This window comes from Peromyscus maniculatus, chromosome 2 (genome assembly GCF_049852395.1).
Source record: "Peromyscus maniculatus bairdii isolate BWxNUB_F1_BW_parent chromosome 2, HU_Pman_BW_mat_3.1, whole genome shotgun sequence".
Classification (NCBI taxonomy): domain Eukaryota; kingdom Metazoa; phylum Chordata; class Mammalia; order Rodentia; family Cricetidae; genus Peromyscus; species Peromyscus maniculatus.
The window spans coordinates 82,571,862-82,587,596 of NC_134853.1; the positions used below are offsets into that span (position 1 = coordinate 82,571,862).

The 15,735-nt window shown below is 43.1% G+C and overlaps 1 protein-coding gene across 8 annotated transcripts in view; it reads right to left on the reverse strand.

The window, feature by feature from the left end:
• Nucleotides 1–15,735, reverse strand: part of Lpar1 (lysophosphatidic acid receptor 1) — a 126,091-nt gene that overhangs the window by 69,296 nt on the left and 41,060 nt on the right. For all 8 annotated transcript variants that reach the window (XM_076564271.1, XM_042271205.2, XM_076564274.1 and 5 more), the window contains one exon: nt 5,394–5,552. In XM_076564271.1, coding sequence (XP_076420386.1) covers nt 5,394–5,438 — 45 coding nt within the window. In that variant the 5' untranslated portion in view covers nt 5,439–5,552. The remainder of the gene's footprint in view (nt 1–5,393; nt 5,553–15,735) is intronic.

Here is a 15,735-nt window from a genome sequence, read left to right on the forward strand (position 1 = left end):
GAATGTGAGTTTATCTTCATACCGGACAGTCAGTTCACTTTTCAGAAGAATGTAAGTTCTCTGGCTGGATAATGTCAGAGTAAGGGGACTGCACTGTGGGAGCTGCTCATTATGTGCTACCTAAAGAGATGCCGCCTTCATATAATTCAAGCCTTCGCTGCACCAGGAGACAATAGGTAATAGGAGAGAAGACATCAGCACAGGCTGAGACACACAGCCAAGCCTGCCTTGAAGGAAATCATGACTGTACAAAGCCCAGAGGAAGAGTTGGCCTATAATCAGGAGGCTGGCTCATCATGACCTAGAGCCAGAATCCTAGAGCCAGGAGACCCAAAGGTCTACATCTCTCCTGAAAAATAAACCGACTTGCTCTGTGATCTAGTCATCCCAGCTCGCTGCTGACTCCTCCCAAATGGCTCAATTCCCAAATAACAAAGACTATTACCATGGCCAGCATGGGGTGAGAATGGGACTTGCTTACTCTGATTGGTATTGCTATAGAATTTGCCCCAGAACATTGTCAGTCAGGGTTCAAACACAGGTCTAAGACTCCAAGGCCTGCATAACAATCATGAAACTATACAGGCTCTGTGTGTGTGTGTGTGTGTGTGTGTGTGTGTGTGTGTGTGTGTGTGTGTGTGTTACTATAGAATGAACCCAGGGCCTTCCATAAGCTAGGCAAGCAGTCTACCACCACAGGCTTCATTAAGATATTGTTCAGTTCCTTAATATGGCTTTCAAAGTCCTGCAAAATCCCAAACTTGATAACCCACCCGTTCTAATACTAAAGGTTTGCCAATTTCTACAGTGTAACTACTACACCATGACCAATTTCAACCAGCTCACCAAATGCTGGGTTTGCTTTGGTTTGGTTTTTAAAGAGATTTATTTTATATTTGTGTGTGTGTGTGTGTGTGTGTTTGTGTGTGTGTGTGTGTGTGTGTGTGTGTGTGTGTGTGTATGTGTGTGTGTGTGTCTGTGGGGGGGTATGTGTGTGTGGGGGGGTGAGTACAGGTGCCCTCAGAGGCCAAAAGAGAGCATTGGGTCCTCTGAAGCTGGAGTCACAGACCTCTGAGCCTCCTAGTGTGGATGCTGGGAATCAAACACAGGTCCTCTGCAAGAACAGTTCCCACTCTGAACCACTGCGCCCCACACAGAATTCTTCAAAGTCCAACCATCAGACCTTGTGGTACGGTAGAGGAGCTTCTGGGGACAAGCCCGTGTCCCATGTCCCAGTGCTCACTGAACTAACCCCATGCTGTGCACTTCTCACATCAGGCATTTGCACGTGCTCTTTCTTCTCCCCTGTCAAAGAGCTCAGATCCGTGCACGGGCCCCTTGTCTGGTGGTCTTCTTTCGACAAGCCCGAGTGCTGGTTCCCAGAACAGCCATACTCCCTGTGTCACAGTCATGGTGACACAGCATTTGAACTTGTCATTTCCTTATCTGTCCACCTTCCACCACATTTCAAACTCTATCAAGGCAACAACCTTACTTATCTTATTTATTCTTGCCTGTAGAGGCCTGTCCTATTGCTGAGCAGTAACAACAATACATGCCAACATGCAAGGACAATAAGGCACGAGCCGTTGTTCTGAGCTGAATGCACATGACGTTTTTCAAACAATGCCAGCAGGCTGGCTTCTTCACCGTTCTGTTTATTTGGCAAGCGGGACATGGAGGCAATGAGAGGGTGAACACATTCCCTCAGGCTCAGCACTAAGTGTCAGAGCCAGGATCAACTCAAGCAGTGTGACTACAGGGCCCATGTGCATGCTTCCGAAAAGCAGTGTTTCATGCCATTTTTATTTATTTTTCAATAATGATCCTCAAGGAGAAAATTTTAATTAAATTTAAATTCTCCCTAATGAAAGAAGTCAAACGCTACAAAATGCAGTTCGTTAGGGTAGGGTTGAGCTTTGGAGGGATTTATCATCTCCCCAGATCCAATTTGGACCCTCTGGGGGGCAATAGAATTCTATTGAAAATGTATGTGCTGGCTTTTTCCCTCTGCAGTTCTGTTTATGAGCCATATGTTTGTCCTTAAAAAACACATGGTCTTGTTTTATAGTTTTAATGATCTCTTCCTGTGAGGATTATTCTATGCCTTGCTTTCTTTTCCCTTTATAAGGTGTCTTATGACAATACAGCCATGTTGAAATGCTCATGTTTTAACTGCTATACGCCATTTAAATCATATCCATATACCTGACTTTCAGTATCAGGAACTTTGAACTTTTTGGTGTGACTATCTTTTTACACTCTTCATTGGTCTCATGTGTTTAGACACCAGTATGAGTGCAAAGGTACCCAACTTGATTAAATACTGCCTCATCAGTATTTATTAATACTGATTAATACCCACCCCCTTAAGTCACTGTACCAAATTAACCCCACAGAAAGTTTTCAAGAGTATCTATTTCCCTAGGTGTTTATATTAAATAGAATCCATTTCTACTTTAGACAGTGATGAACATTTTGATGAGTCGGTTAAAAGCATTTATATTACTCACCGACCCACAGTAGTTTACATAACAGGGAAGATGGTGTGTAAATCAACGTTATTGGGAAGGCTGACAGATGACAGTGACGGATGCTGAAATGCCCGAACAAGGGCCTAATTCACTTCACAAAAATGGCCAAGAATAGACACTCGCAGGAACAGCTGCCTTGGGCTTTGAAATGGTAACACAAAGTCACACAAACTAAATCTCTTGATCCATACTCTAAGTCCCTACAGTACAAAACTCTACAGGGGTTCAAAGAAGCAAGACACCCAAGTAATCAAGTGTGGAAATCCTGATGGCCCCGCTAACAAAACAGAAATAACATGATGGAAATGAAACTAAGCTTCAAACATCCCCAAAAAAAACCCTGAAAGATTTAAAGAACAGCAAGGACTTTATTCACAGTGAAACCCCCCAAGTTAATCTATAGCAGTGGTTCTCAACCTTCCTGCTGCAGAATAGTTGTTTATACTATGAAGAGTGTCTTTGTCAAGGAGCCTTCTGATTGGCTTAATAAACAGCTGAATGGCCAATAACTAGGCAGGAAGAGGTTAGGCGGGACTTCCAGGTACCAAGAGGACTCTGGGAAGAAGAAAGGTGTTGACACCAAGAAGACACAGAGGGAGTTGGACATACAAAATGAAAGAAAGGTAAAAAGTCACATGGCAAAAGGTAGATTAATAGACGCAGGTTAATTTAAGTTATAAGAGCTAGTGACACAAGACTAAGCTAAAGCCGAGCTTTCATAATTAAAAGTAAGTCTCTGTATCATTATTTGGGGTTTGGCAATCCAAAGATAGTCCCATGAGAAAGACTCAGACTCGTTACACTTTCCTAATGCTGCAACCCTTTAATACAGTTCCTCATGTTGTGACCCCCAACCATAAATTTTTCATTGCTACTTGATAACTGTAATTTTGCCACTGTTATGAATCATAATGTAAATATCTGTGTTTTCCGATGGTCTTAGGTGATCCCTGTGAAGGGGTCATTCAACTCCCCCCAAGGGGTCACAACCCAGTTGAGAACTGCTGATCTACAGGAAATGAAGAATGACCCTCCTTCTTCCTCCCTCTTTATTGACTCTTTCTTAAAAAAACAAAACCAGATATCCTTATTTTAAATATGCACAAAATATAACAGCTTTCTAAATGAGACAGAAAAAAAAAAAGGATAAAGCAGCATCTTGTGTCATCAAGATGTAAATTTCAATCAATGTGACTGGTCCTCAGGGAACCCTTATATTATACAGTGTGTGTGTATGTGTGTGTGTGTGTGTGTGTGTGTGTGTGTGTGTGTGTGTGTGTGTGACATGGAAGTAAGAGCAGGACTGTGAGGGAGGGGAGAGGAGCCTAAAGAGAGGGGGAGGGGCAGCGGGACTGTGTGATGGGGGTGGGGGAAGAAAGACAGAAGACTGCAGGTCCCTCACATACAGAAGCTAGATTTAAAAGCTATGCCCCTGTGGTGGTTTGAGTGAGGATGTCTCCCGTAGGCTTATGTATTTGAACACTTGGACCCAATCTGGTGGCGCTGTTTGGGAGATTCAGGAGGTGTGGCTTTGCAGGAGGAAGCATGTCCCTGGAGGTGGGCCACTTCCAGATCACTCTCTGCTTCTGCTTGTGTTGCAAGCTGTGAGCTCTGGGCTGCCTGCTCCAGAGGCCATGCCTGCTGCTTTTCCATGACAATGATGGACTCTTAGACATTTGAACCAGAAGCCCAAATAAACACCCATTCTCTAAGTTGCCTTGTTCATGGTGGTTTAGAGTAACAAATCAGTCCATATATGTGACATGGAAACAGAACAGGGCATCTGGATGGGGTGGGAGGAGACAAGTATGAGGGACAGAGGCGGAAGAAGAGACGTGAGAGAAAATGAGCAAAGTACAATGATACATATTGTGAAAATGTCATACTGAAACCCAGTATTTTGTGCACTAACTATAAGCATTTAAAATGCCTCTTATTCAAAGGTACCTATTTTTTCTTAAACCTTTGCCTAAAATCGACTCATAAGTGAGAAGCCACACTGGACACAGACGAGTCACAACAAATGGAGAATAGGAAACCATACTGCTCTTGAGTGCTCTGCATACAAGCTACTGTTTTATCCACTGAAATGCTGGTGAAGGATAATAACGTTTGGAGTTTGAAGCTGAGGCAGGCAGGGAAGCACCAGTCCAAGGCACACTGGTGAGTCCATGTCTGTTTCCCTCCCATTGAACCACACTGCCTGCAGAGACTAAAGGGCAGCATATACTCAAAGCAGCAGGTTACACCATAATCTAAACAAAGAAGGCGTCCTTGCAGAATTTCTGCTCCCCATGTACAGCCAAAGCACTTCACAGGACTACTGCTCAGAAGTTTCTAGAACTCCATTTTGTTTTCAAATTTCCCAGAATGGGCCAAGGCAAAATAATAATTACAGGAAAAGAACAATGAAGCAGCCTTGGAGGGCTTGTTATAAGATTAGATCAAACTGAGAAATACTTGTACCACCACCCTCCTCCTAAAAGAAAGCAGAAATAAGAGAAGTAGAATCTGACTTGTCTTGCTTTGGAGTTTAATGACAATAGCAACAGTTGGGCATCCTCATCTGAGTGTGGTAAACCTGTCGTGTGTGTGTGTGTGTGTGTGTGTGTGTGTGTGTGTGTGTGTGTGTGTGTGTCCCCGTCCCCTCCTCCCCGTGAACAGAGGCCAGTTCATTCTTCCAGCTGCTCCCTCAACTACACAGCCTCTCTTTCTCCAAAGCACCCATCTAAGTACCCACCAAGTGACAATGAGAGGTGGGTTTGACCCAGAGTAAGGTATACTTCCTTAAAACTCGTTTAACTACTGCACAAAGCTATGATTAACAACAACAAAAATCTACCCAGTCACATCACTTACCTGGAGCTGTGAAATTACAGGGCTGGAAGTAGAGGCAGCCGCCATGACAGCGCCGTAGTTTGGAGTGAGGAAATGGCCCCAGCACTGCAATGCCAGGCACAAGAGACAACGACTGGGTTGGCCGATCAGATCTCGGTCATACTAGGAGGAACTGTAAGCCTGCAAAAGACATAAGGAAGCCCAGAATGAGTAGGAGGGGACTTACATGGGCCAGGGAAGAGTCCGGCTAGATCTAGAGGCTAAAATCACTCCCAAGAACCATTAGCTAAATGAACACAGGGGCCTGCTGAGGTAGATCTACCATCAAAAGCCATGACTCTCTTGCCACCTGCCCACACTAGATGCTCTGGGGAGACAGCAACAAGTTGGGGACACAGGAAGATTGCACCCAGAAGAGAAGCCACCTTGTCATTAAATAATGCCTTCTTAAAGCCTACATTTGAGATCTGGTCATCTATATACAAAGGGTGAAGAGCAGCTCCACCACCAAGCAGTAGAGAGAACTCCAGTTCAGCCCTAGCCCTCCCTACCCTTTTGCGGAAACAAAACCAAAAGCAACCCTGAGGCTTGGAGAAGGGAGTCTAGAGAATTGTACGTTTTTGTTGAGACATAAGAGCGGGATGAGATTCCATATTTACATTTCTTCAAAGAACATGGTGAACATTTTAAAGATTTAAGGCCAAGTACCCCAGCATCACATGAGTAAGTGACAAAAGGGATCAGGAACTCAGGGAGGTGGGGTGCTCCATAAATCAGACTGCCTGCCTCCAGGTAAGGGAAAGGGGATCCCTAAAATCCTTTGACATTCTCAAGGAGAGGGTGCTAAACAACCATAAAGTAAAATGCGTGCTTTTCTCATGTATATGTTCACTAAGAAAACTCAAAAAATGCTTAAGTCCCAGCAGTAAGCTAGGACCTTGATCCTGTCCAAAGACGGGCCAGGGGTGGTGCCCCACACTTTTAATCCCAGTACTCAAGAGGCAGAGGCAAGCAGATATTTGTGAATTCAAGGCCATCCTGGTCTACAAAGTGGGTTCCAGGCTAGCTAGAGTTACACAGTGAGGCCCCATCTCAAAAATATAGGGAGAGGGGGTTATCAGCCATGATCACATGAGCATTGCAATTTAGTCCATAAAGGGAAAATTTTCACCTGAAGAAGTTACGAACATCCCCTTCTTCTAAGTAAACATTGTGTTTCCAGTAGCTTTTATCTCACCTAGCAATCCCTCAAAAGAGATTTATCAAGGAAGGCATTCTAATCTCAGCACTCAGGAGGCAGAAGCAGGAAGACTCTGTGCTAGCCTGGACTATATAGTAAGAACCCAGTGATGAAAAGATAAAGGGAAACAAAGAAAGAAGAGAGATGGGGGAGAGGAAGAGAGGGGAGAGGGAGAGGGAATAAGAGAAGGAGAGAAGGGAGCTGGAGAAGGGAAAAAGGAAAACTGACAGAAGGGGAGGGGCGGGAGAGGAGAGAGGGAAGGGGAGGGGGAGGACACATGGATTTACTGAGCACCTATAGGAAACTAGGAACATATAGGACTGAGGCAGCCCCTGCTGCAAATATACCTTCTAATTTCACCAGTGTGCAGGAGATGCCTGAATACTGTTCAACTCTTGGAGAATGACAGTTTCCCTAATAATAAAAGTCACAATCCAAGGGCCCAAGGAGGAGCCCTGTGCAGTAGGAGCGGTGAAGCTGGACAGTGAATCCTAGTCCCTGGATCCCACAGTGTGCTGTACCTATGGCTCCAAGCTTCTGAGCCTCTGTAAGAAATGCCCTGGCCACACAGCGACTCCTATGGCTTGCAAGATTTCATTTTTATTCTTGCACAAGTATCAGGCCTTCACACCGTAGTTTGAATCACATCAGACTTTACTTGTTTTAAATGCAGGGTACTCCCTTTAGGAACAAACGCACAGCAAGCAAGCTTTGAGAGCTATCTCGGCCCAGCGTCAGCATGGGATCCCACAGCTACCCTGAGCCAATGCTGATATCCTCCTCAGCTCTACCTTTAGGAGGAAGAAAGGGACACTGATAATTTAAATGGAAGGCCCAGGGGAAAGGGCAATGGCTTTCTTTACAACAGCCTCCAGAGAGTGGATTCTACCCTAGGAAAATCACAGGACCCCACAGCGCACTGCTTTATACTAACACATGACCCTGTGCTCACCCCTGCTTTCATTTCTCTGTTTTCCTTATGCATTTATAATTCATATCATCTTTCCGTGTTCACAAATGAAGACAAAAAAGAGCACGATAACAACAAGAAGCCAGTAAATGGGAGTCTAAAAGACTCATACTGCATATTCAGATCCATCTCGTTTTAGCTCTAGATAACTTTCATTGCTACAGTATAAAGACCGTCCAGAGGGGAGCACAAGCACCTAGCCTATAACAATAAAAGGATATACCCCCCAAAACCAAGCTGTCATATGTCATATTACTAACAAGAGAGAAAGGAGAGGGGCCAGGGATTAAGGAAAGTCCTCTGCACACCAAGCTCAGTAGCAGTCATTCTACAGTGTCTCGGTTGGATGCTCATGACACAAGAGAGACTTCTGAGACTTCAAAACGTTATATGACCCAGCCACAGCCACGAAGCCAGGAGAGCTCTAAGACCTGAACCAGGACCAGCCTGATGCCAGCGCCCAGGTTCTTTCCTCAGGCCAACCCTCCAACTGGAAGGGTCCTGGAGGACTGGGCTGATAGCTCATTTAGTAAAGTGGTTACCTTGTAAGTATGAGGACATGAGTCTGAGCCCCAGTACCCACACAAAACTCAAGGTGTGGTCGCACGGGTCTGTAAGCCCAGCACTAGGGAGGTGCAGACAGGAGGGTCTCTGGGGTTCACAGACTGTCCAGCCTAGTCAGTGACTGCCAGATCAATAAGAGACCCTGTCTCAAAGGAGGTACACACCATTCCCAAGGATGATACCCGAGATTATTCTCTGACCACCACATGCACAGGCACATGTACACATACATATAGACACATAGAAGGAGAGAATTGGGGGAGGAATCCTATGATCCCAGTTCTGGGGAGGAAGAGATGGGAGGATCCCTGGGTTCATGGTTCAAACAATCTAGCTAAATGGTTGAGCTCCTCATCTGAAGAAATGTGGAATATTCCTTTATACTGTGTCAATATATGTTGCTATGATTGGTTTAATAAAGGAGCTGACTGGCCAATAGCTGAAGAGGATAAAGTTAGGCAAGAGAGCCAAACTCAGACTGCTCGGGGGAAGAAGGGTGAAGTCTAGAGTTGCTAGGAAACACAGACGGTGCAAGACATGCTGGAGGACATGTAAAGCCATGAGCCATGTGACAATACATAGATTAATAGAAATGGGTTAATTTACATTGTAAGAGCTAGTCAGTAATAAGCCTGAACTATCAGCTGAGCATTTACAATTAATATTAAGTTTCTGAGTGATTATTTAGGAGTAGCCACTGGCACAGGAAAACTCCACCCACAAAGAAATGAGGTGTTAAGCCATTGAGAAAGACATCTGGCCTCCAGAAGCCAACACAGCAAGTTAATCCCTGGCTACCACATGCATGCAAATACATGTGACACGCACGAACACATATTCACCTATACACCACACACACAAAATAAGTTTTTTTTTAATTTAAAAAAGGATTATGAATATAAACAGTAAGGAATGACATGGAAGCTACTTCTGATACAAGAAAGCAAAATGGAAAACCATATATAGACCCTCATCCAAAGAACAGAAACATTATACAAATTGAAATGGAGTCTCAAGGATCATGAGCAATTAAATATCATTTTAGGGGAAAACTAAAGTTTTCCAATAAGAAATACACACAGGCTCATTCCTCGTGATAGATTACCAGATTGATTGATGAGGGTAGAAACATTATGAATCAGCCCTAGAAACTGCTTATACCTCCAAACACATGTGCTGGAGAGAACGGACATGGACGGTCCACAATGAGCTAAGGCACAACACCCTCTTCATGAGGTTGCTGGTTCCAAGTGCAGGTACAGAAAATAAGCCAATGAGAATCCAGCAGACCTGAGAGTGTATCCAGAAGTGGGAGGGCACCAGGCCTGGGAGAGCTGGGGTACATTTGAAACACACTAGCTCTTTCAAGAGAGCCTTTGACTCCAGAGGCCAACAAAGCAGGTCAACTCTGGCTGCGCTAACTCCTGATTTACATCAGCTATGAAGATTTCACCAGAAAACTCTGAGAAAAGAATGCCATTAGCTGGCCACTGAGGGGGGCAGCCATGCCAATTGACAATGGCAACACGGATTAGTGAATGCCACACCAAATACCTAAAAGAAAAACTCTAGTTGGAAGCAGACTTCCATCTGACTGCTTCAACTGAAGCTGGCTCCCTCCCCAGGCCTCACAGGGAGATAAACCTCTAATTGGCAAATTAATCTACTACAAGCCTAACCTTTTTCCTTATACTGGATTTCGGTCAAGTAGTGACTCATACAAGTCTCTTGAAAAAACACAGGGTAGATCCCCGGCAAAGAGAGGGGGATGGGAAGAGAAGAAAAACTTTGAGTAGACACCAGCTTCTCTCTCTGAGAATAAGCAACAGAGAAATGTTCAAATGCACCAGGCCCATAAGACACGCTGTTAGAGTTTCAAGTAAAGGGGTTCCAGAATTAGAGCCAATACTTACTTAATCAGTAAGTATACTTCTTAAAGGAGAAACTTCTAGTTCATGTCAATAAGATTCCTGAGGACACGGTGGTTACATCTTTGAACACAGAGCATGTCACCATGATAGAAAAACAAGGTCAGAAAAGCATTTATATTAACCAAAGGAACAAAGAGAGGTAAGTCTGGATTTTGAACTTAAACAAAGGCAGTCAAGGAAATAGAAAACAGAAAATAAACAGTGACAAGAAGACAAACCAGATCTTTAAGATGGGAAAACCTGTATTTAAAGGCTCTAACCCATGCACAGGACAGGCGAACACAAGTCCTAGAAGGAAGAAAGCTGTAAATGATGGCACATGCCCATAATCCCGAGCTCAGGAGGTACAGACAGGAGGATCAGAAGTTCAAGGTCATTCTCAGCTAATGGCAAATTTGGTGTTAGCCTGGATTACATGAGATTCTGTATAAAAGAAACTTATTTTTACATGAAAGAATGACGTTATCATCATTTCTGAAACCAGAAAGGTAGAAAATTATGCCCCAATTTTTAGAAAACGGTTACACAGTTACACACTTGAGATGAAATAGGGGGGAAAATTCAGACTTTATATCTGTGTATTGTTGTATAACAAGCTTGACAGTCTGGCAGAAACTCAGACTGGACCCAAGACCTAGAGCATCAAGGAGATGAGGCACAGGCCAGCCAGCTTGTCTTAGTGTCTGTCCCCATCTGTCCCCGACCAGAACAAGACAGTGTCTGCCACCAGACTTACCTCCCCCAAAGCATGAGACAGAAAGGCTTGTCCTCCAGAATCTCTGATCAGAAGGAAAAGACTTAACAATAGTAAGTCTCAGAAGGAGATACTGCACTCGCCAGAACAAAAACAGGATGCTTTAAAAAGCAATCATTCCAAGTTTAAAAGGATTAGAATGTGAACGTAAGAAAGCTGGACAGAATTTTCGAATAAAATGGGAGAAGAGAGCAAAGGAGTAGAGAATGAGAGCAGAGACCCTGAGAGATTAATCAGAAGAATAAAGGAGTAAAGGAATGCAAGCCAGGGCAGGAGGGCTGCAAGACAAAGCGCAGCCTGGGCAACTTCAGGAGACCCTGTCTCAAGACAAGATAAAAAATGGAAAATGGAGGATCTATAATTCTTGGGTTGTAGATCAGTGTCAGAGTACTTGACTAGCACACACATGGCCCTAGGTTCAGGAAAGAAAGAGAAGGGGGAAAAGACCTCAAAACAGTCCCTAAAATGGAACATCATTTTTGTAGAGTGAAAAGGCCCACAAGGACCTGCCTACCTCAGTGGACTTGGATAGGATCGCATTAATCAGAGCTTTAAGAGGCAGGGGAAGGGCTACAAAGGCTGCAGCTTAGTGGTAGAGTGCACATTGAGCATGCATGCCACAGTGGGACTGAAGGCCAGAACTGCAGAAACTAACACTACAAAGGTCGCAACAGCAACATGCAATTGAATTAAAAATCCTGAAAGACCTCAGAAAGAGGCAGGGGAACTCATAAACCAATAGATGGGAATCCAAGCGCCTTTGGACGATTAAATAAGATCCCTAGATGCAATAAGACAGCGGAACAATGAATGATGAGGGAAGTAATTAACAGACGGATCCTTCCGGAGGATGTGGTTCTAGAGACAGGAAGAAAAAGGAAGAAATGGGAGGTGACAGCGAGGACAGTAAGTGCCAAGATAGAGAGACCCAAAAGACATTAACTGTGAAGAGCAATCCCTGAGTGATGCACACAGGGGTTGAGAAGGTATCCTTGGTAGACCAGCTGTCCATCTGGACATACTGAGAGCAGGTTTCTAATACTAAGAAAGCCTGGTATTACATGAAGAGTTCATAATGTAGAAAACTAACTCAGCATTAAAAAGATGATGAACTAAAAACAGACCCAAAACTTTTTTCCAGAAAAGGATCCACACATTTTCACAATGATGGTAAGGAGGTCCCCATCACCAAGGACTGGAGATAAACCTAAGCCATAGAGCACTTGCCTAGCATGTGCCAGTCCACAGGTTCAAAGCCTCAAATTCAACCCCCAGTGCGACAATAGGTGGGTATGAATACTGACCCAATTGAAACAATTGGAACAAAAGGGAATTCCAATTAAAAGGGCTCAGTTTCCTTAGCAAGCTTCATGGGACTAACACTTTACAAATATCTATAACTGATCCAATTTTTCAAAAATGAAATGCAAAGAACATGACCCAAAGTCCAAAACTTTAGAACCATCCATAAAAGGTAAGTGTCAATGCAGAAATCCAAGGTGATACCATGGAAGGCCATTGTAGAGAGAACAGCACAAGTGTTTATGGTAATAGAATGTCATATTTGTTAGAAATTGTGGCTCAGAGGATAGAATATTCAAATAAGGATAACCAGCACACTTGAGGAAAACAAATGGAACAGAGACGATTTATCAGGGAAAGTCATTTTCTTAGTTCAAGAACAAACAATGTGATAAGGATGGGCGGAGGGGCAGAGTAACTACTTCCTTAAAGGACCCGTGTAGGTGGACAGAAAACAGCCAAAGCGAAACTCCACAGCACTGACTACTAGGAAGACTCAAAGCAAAACTACAGTGCAGGGTCATGCTGAGGATGTGAAAGATTGGAACCCTCGTATGAAGTTGGCAGGAATGTAAAATGCTGCAGTCAACACAGAAGCAGTATGGAGGAGTCTCAGAAAACTCAAAATATAAGCTAGCAATCCTACTTTGAACACATTTCTGAAATAATTAAGATGGGATCTTTAGGAGCTAATCACATACCTGTGTTCATATAGCATAGATAGAGTGGCTTAGAGATAGAAGAAACCCAAGTGTCCAGTAACGGATACACACACATAAATAAACTGATTGGTACATACAATGAGATATTATTATGGATTAAAAAGGAAACAAGCCCTGACATAGGCACCAATAAAGGTGTACCTTAGTGACATTTTGCTGAGGGAAATAAGCTGGTCACATACTGTGTTGCCAGACAACCAGAAGAAAGAATGGGCCAGAGGGTAATGTTTAATGAGCATAGAATTACAATTTCATGATATGGAAAGAGTTCTGGAGACGGGCTGTATGCTACGGTTTGAGGTGACCTTTTAAAGTTTGTGTGTCGAGGCTGGAGAGGTTACTCAATAGTTAAGAGCATGTATTGCTCTTGCAAAGGTCCCAGGTTTGGTTCCCAGCACTGACACCCACACAGAAGCTCACAACCATCCGTAGCTATGGTTCCAGGGGATACAGTACCTCCTCCTAACCTTCTTGGGCACCAGGAACACATGTGGTGCATGGACATACACGCACGTAAAACATTCACACAAATTAAACAAAATAAATAAATCTAAAAAAAAATTGAGTTTATGCATTGGAGATTCAATCTCCATGTTCACCATTTACATCAATGGTTCTTGGAAGTGGAGCCAGATGATGAGGTCATGAGTGTGGGCTCCGATGATGGCACTAGAACTTCAAAGAAGAGGAAGAAAAGCTCCTGCACTTGGGAGGCTGAAGCAGGAGGATCACAAGTTTGAGGCTAGCTGGAGAGGTGGGGGGAGGGGGATGCATAAGCTAGCTTACAAACTGAAGAAACAAGATAAAACTGCATTAATAAACTTATTATCTTGATTTAAAAAATGGATGGACAGGCATAAATTTGCCATTCCAGACATGTTCCCAGTGGGGGGAAAATGCTGTGGAATATAAAACATAATTATGAAATGGCCCCAAATCTATGGTCACTACAATAGTGATGGATGCCCTGTCCAAATACATAGTCTCAGACTCAAACTAGTGTGCTTTATTATGCTTATAAAAATTGGAGAATCTCTATTTGGAAACATTGTCAGGAATGAGCCATAACTGTGAATTTCTGAGGTAAGGGAAAATGAACTCAAGTAAGTGCAGTCAGTCATGACAGAGCTCAAGAAAGGTGGGACCTGTGTCTTGAGGAGGAATGGAAGGAAGGAAGACTGAGACGATCTTGAAAAGTAGGAAAACTAAATTCCATTTTTGGGTAAGAGGCAGATTTAACACAACACTGTGTCTTCTCATAGCCCAAAGGCACAATGCCCAAACCCTTCATCTTAGTGAGTGTCCCATACATGGACCCAGAATAGTACAGGGATGGATGTAATCAGGACCTCTGCCTTTAGGGACAGGAGACTGGGTGTGTTTTCATTGTAGGCTGTTAGGAAGGGAGCCACTGAGCTGGGGTGGTTTCAGTTCAAAGCCTGCAGAGAATGACAAACTCCATATGCATATCCCAGACAAGCTCAAATTCCAACAACAACTGATGGATGGGTCATGGAAGATGCTTCCTCCTAAGAACACAGAAGTAGTTCTCAAGTGGTCTAAATTAAGAAATATGAGTATATAAGCGGATTGGGGAAAGTTGGGGGAAGGAACAAAAGGAAGAAGTCAGGGTAAGTTGGGGAGAGGACCAATAATCCTAATGTAGAAGTCTGTGATTGTGTCAGTAAGAGTGATTCAGCCCCACAACAGCTTCTCAGTGGTGGAGGATTCTGTTGAAAAGGCATTATCCATCATCAAAGATTCAAAGGAGCTGACATTCAACCATCTTTGGAAGAATACATCAACATCAATTCTGAGTGTTTAGAATAACAATAACAAAAAAAGGTGTTTTAAACAAGTATACTTCAACATAAAAAAGTTATGCTTAAAAGATACTTGTCTGGTAGATTTGTGAACAGCCACTTAAAATATACCTAGTGTGGATGCAACTAACTGTTCACCCCTCTTCTGGAATCTATTATGGACAGGCATGTGTATACATGGAATATATCAGAATCCTAATACTATTTTGAGTCCGAAGCTATGTGACTCTATAGTATACTAGAATTAATATTACATGCAGATATTTGGCTCTGAGAATGCTTAACACAAAATCATATGACAGAAAAATTGAAATGATCTGAACATCCAATAATATAGTAATTATCGACTATGTTATTAAAGATATATTTACATTCAAACCAGTTGTATCTAACCAATAAAATTAAACTGTGTTCAAATATCTTTCTCCTATGTGGGGAAACACACAGAGAAATATGTAATACTTAAACAAGTTTTGTTCTCTGAGGTGGTTTGTGTACTTAATTTTTCTGCTAAAAAAGAACGTGCTCAAGGGAAGTAACATGGACCAGATGAGAAAGCTCATCTAATAATAATAATAGAAATGATAAGAGATAAGAAGGTCAATTGAGACAAATCAATTTAAAACCACAAGGAACTACTACTAAGTATGTACTAAAATGGGTAACATTTAAAGGACCACCCACAGTAAGTATTGGCAAGGGTATGAAATAGTGCAGCCCGAATTGCTATAGGAATGTGAGTCTGGAAACAACTGGACCATTTCTATACAAGTTAAACATACTCTTGCTATCCAACCCAGTCATCTCACACCTAGTTACCTACTTGAGAGAAAAGAAAGTGTGTCTATGCCAAAGACCTGAGGACAAGTGCAGGTAGTGGCATCATCTGTGACATCCAAACCCTAGACAATTCAACAACACAGTACTTGTTAGTAAAACCAATGCGCTGCTGGTATGCACAACCCCGTCTATCATTCTCACAATCATTAAGGCAAGTGACAGAAGTCACATGAAACCCAGCATCCACTGTATGACTCTATAAAAGTATAGGAAGTGC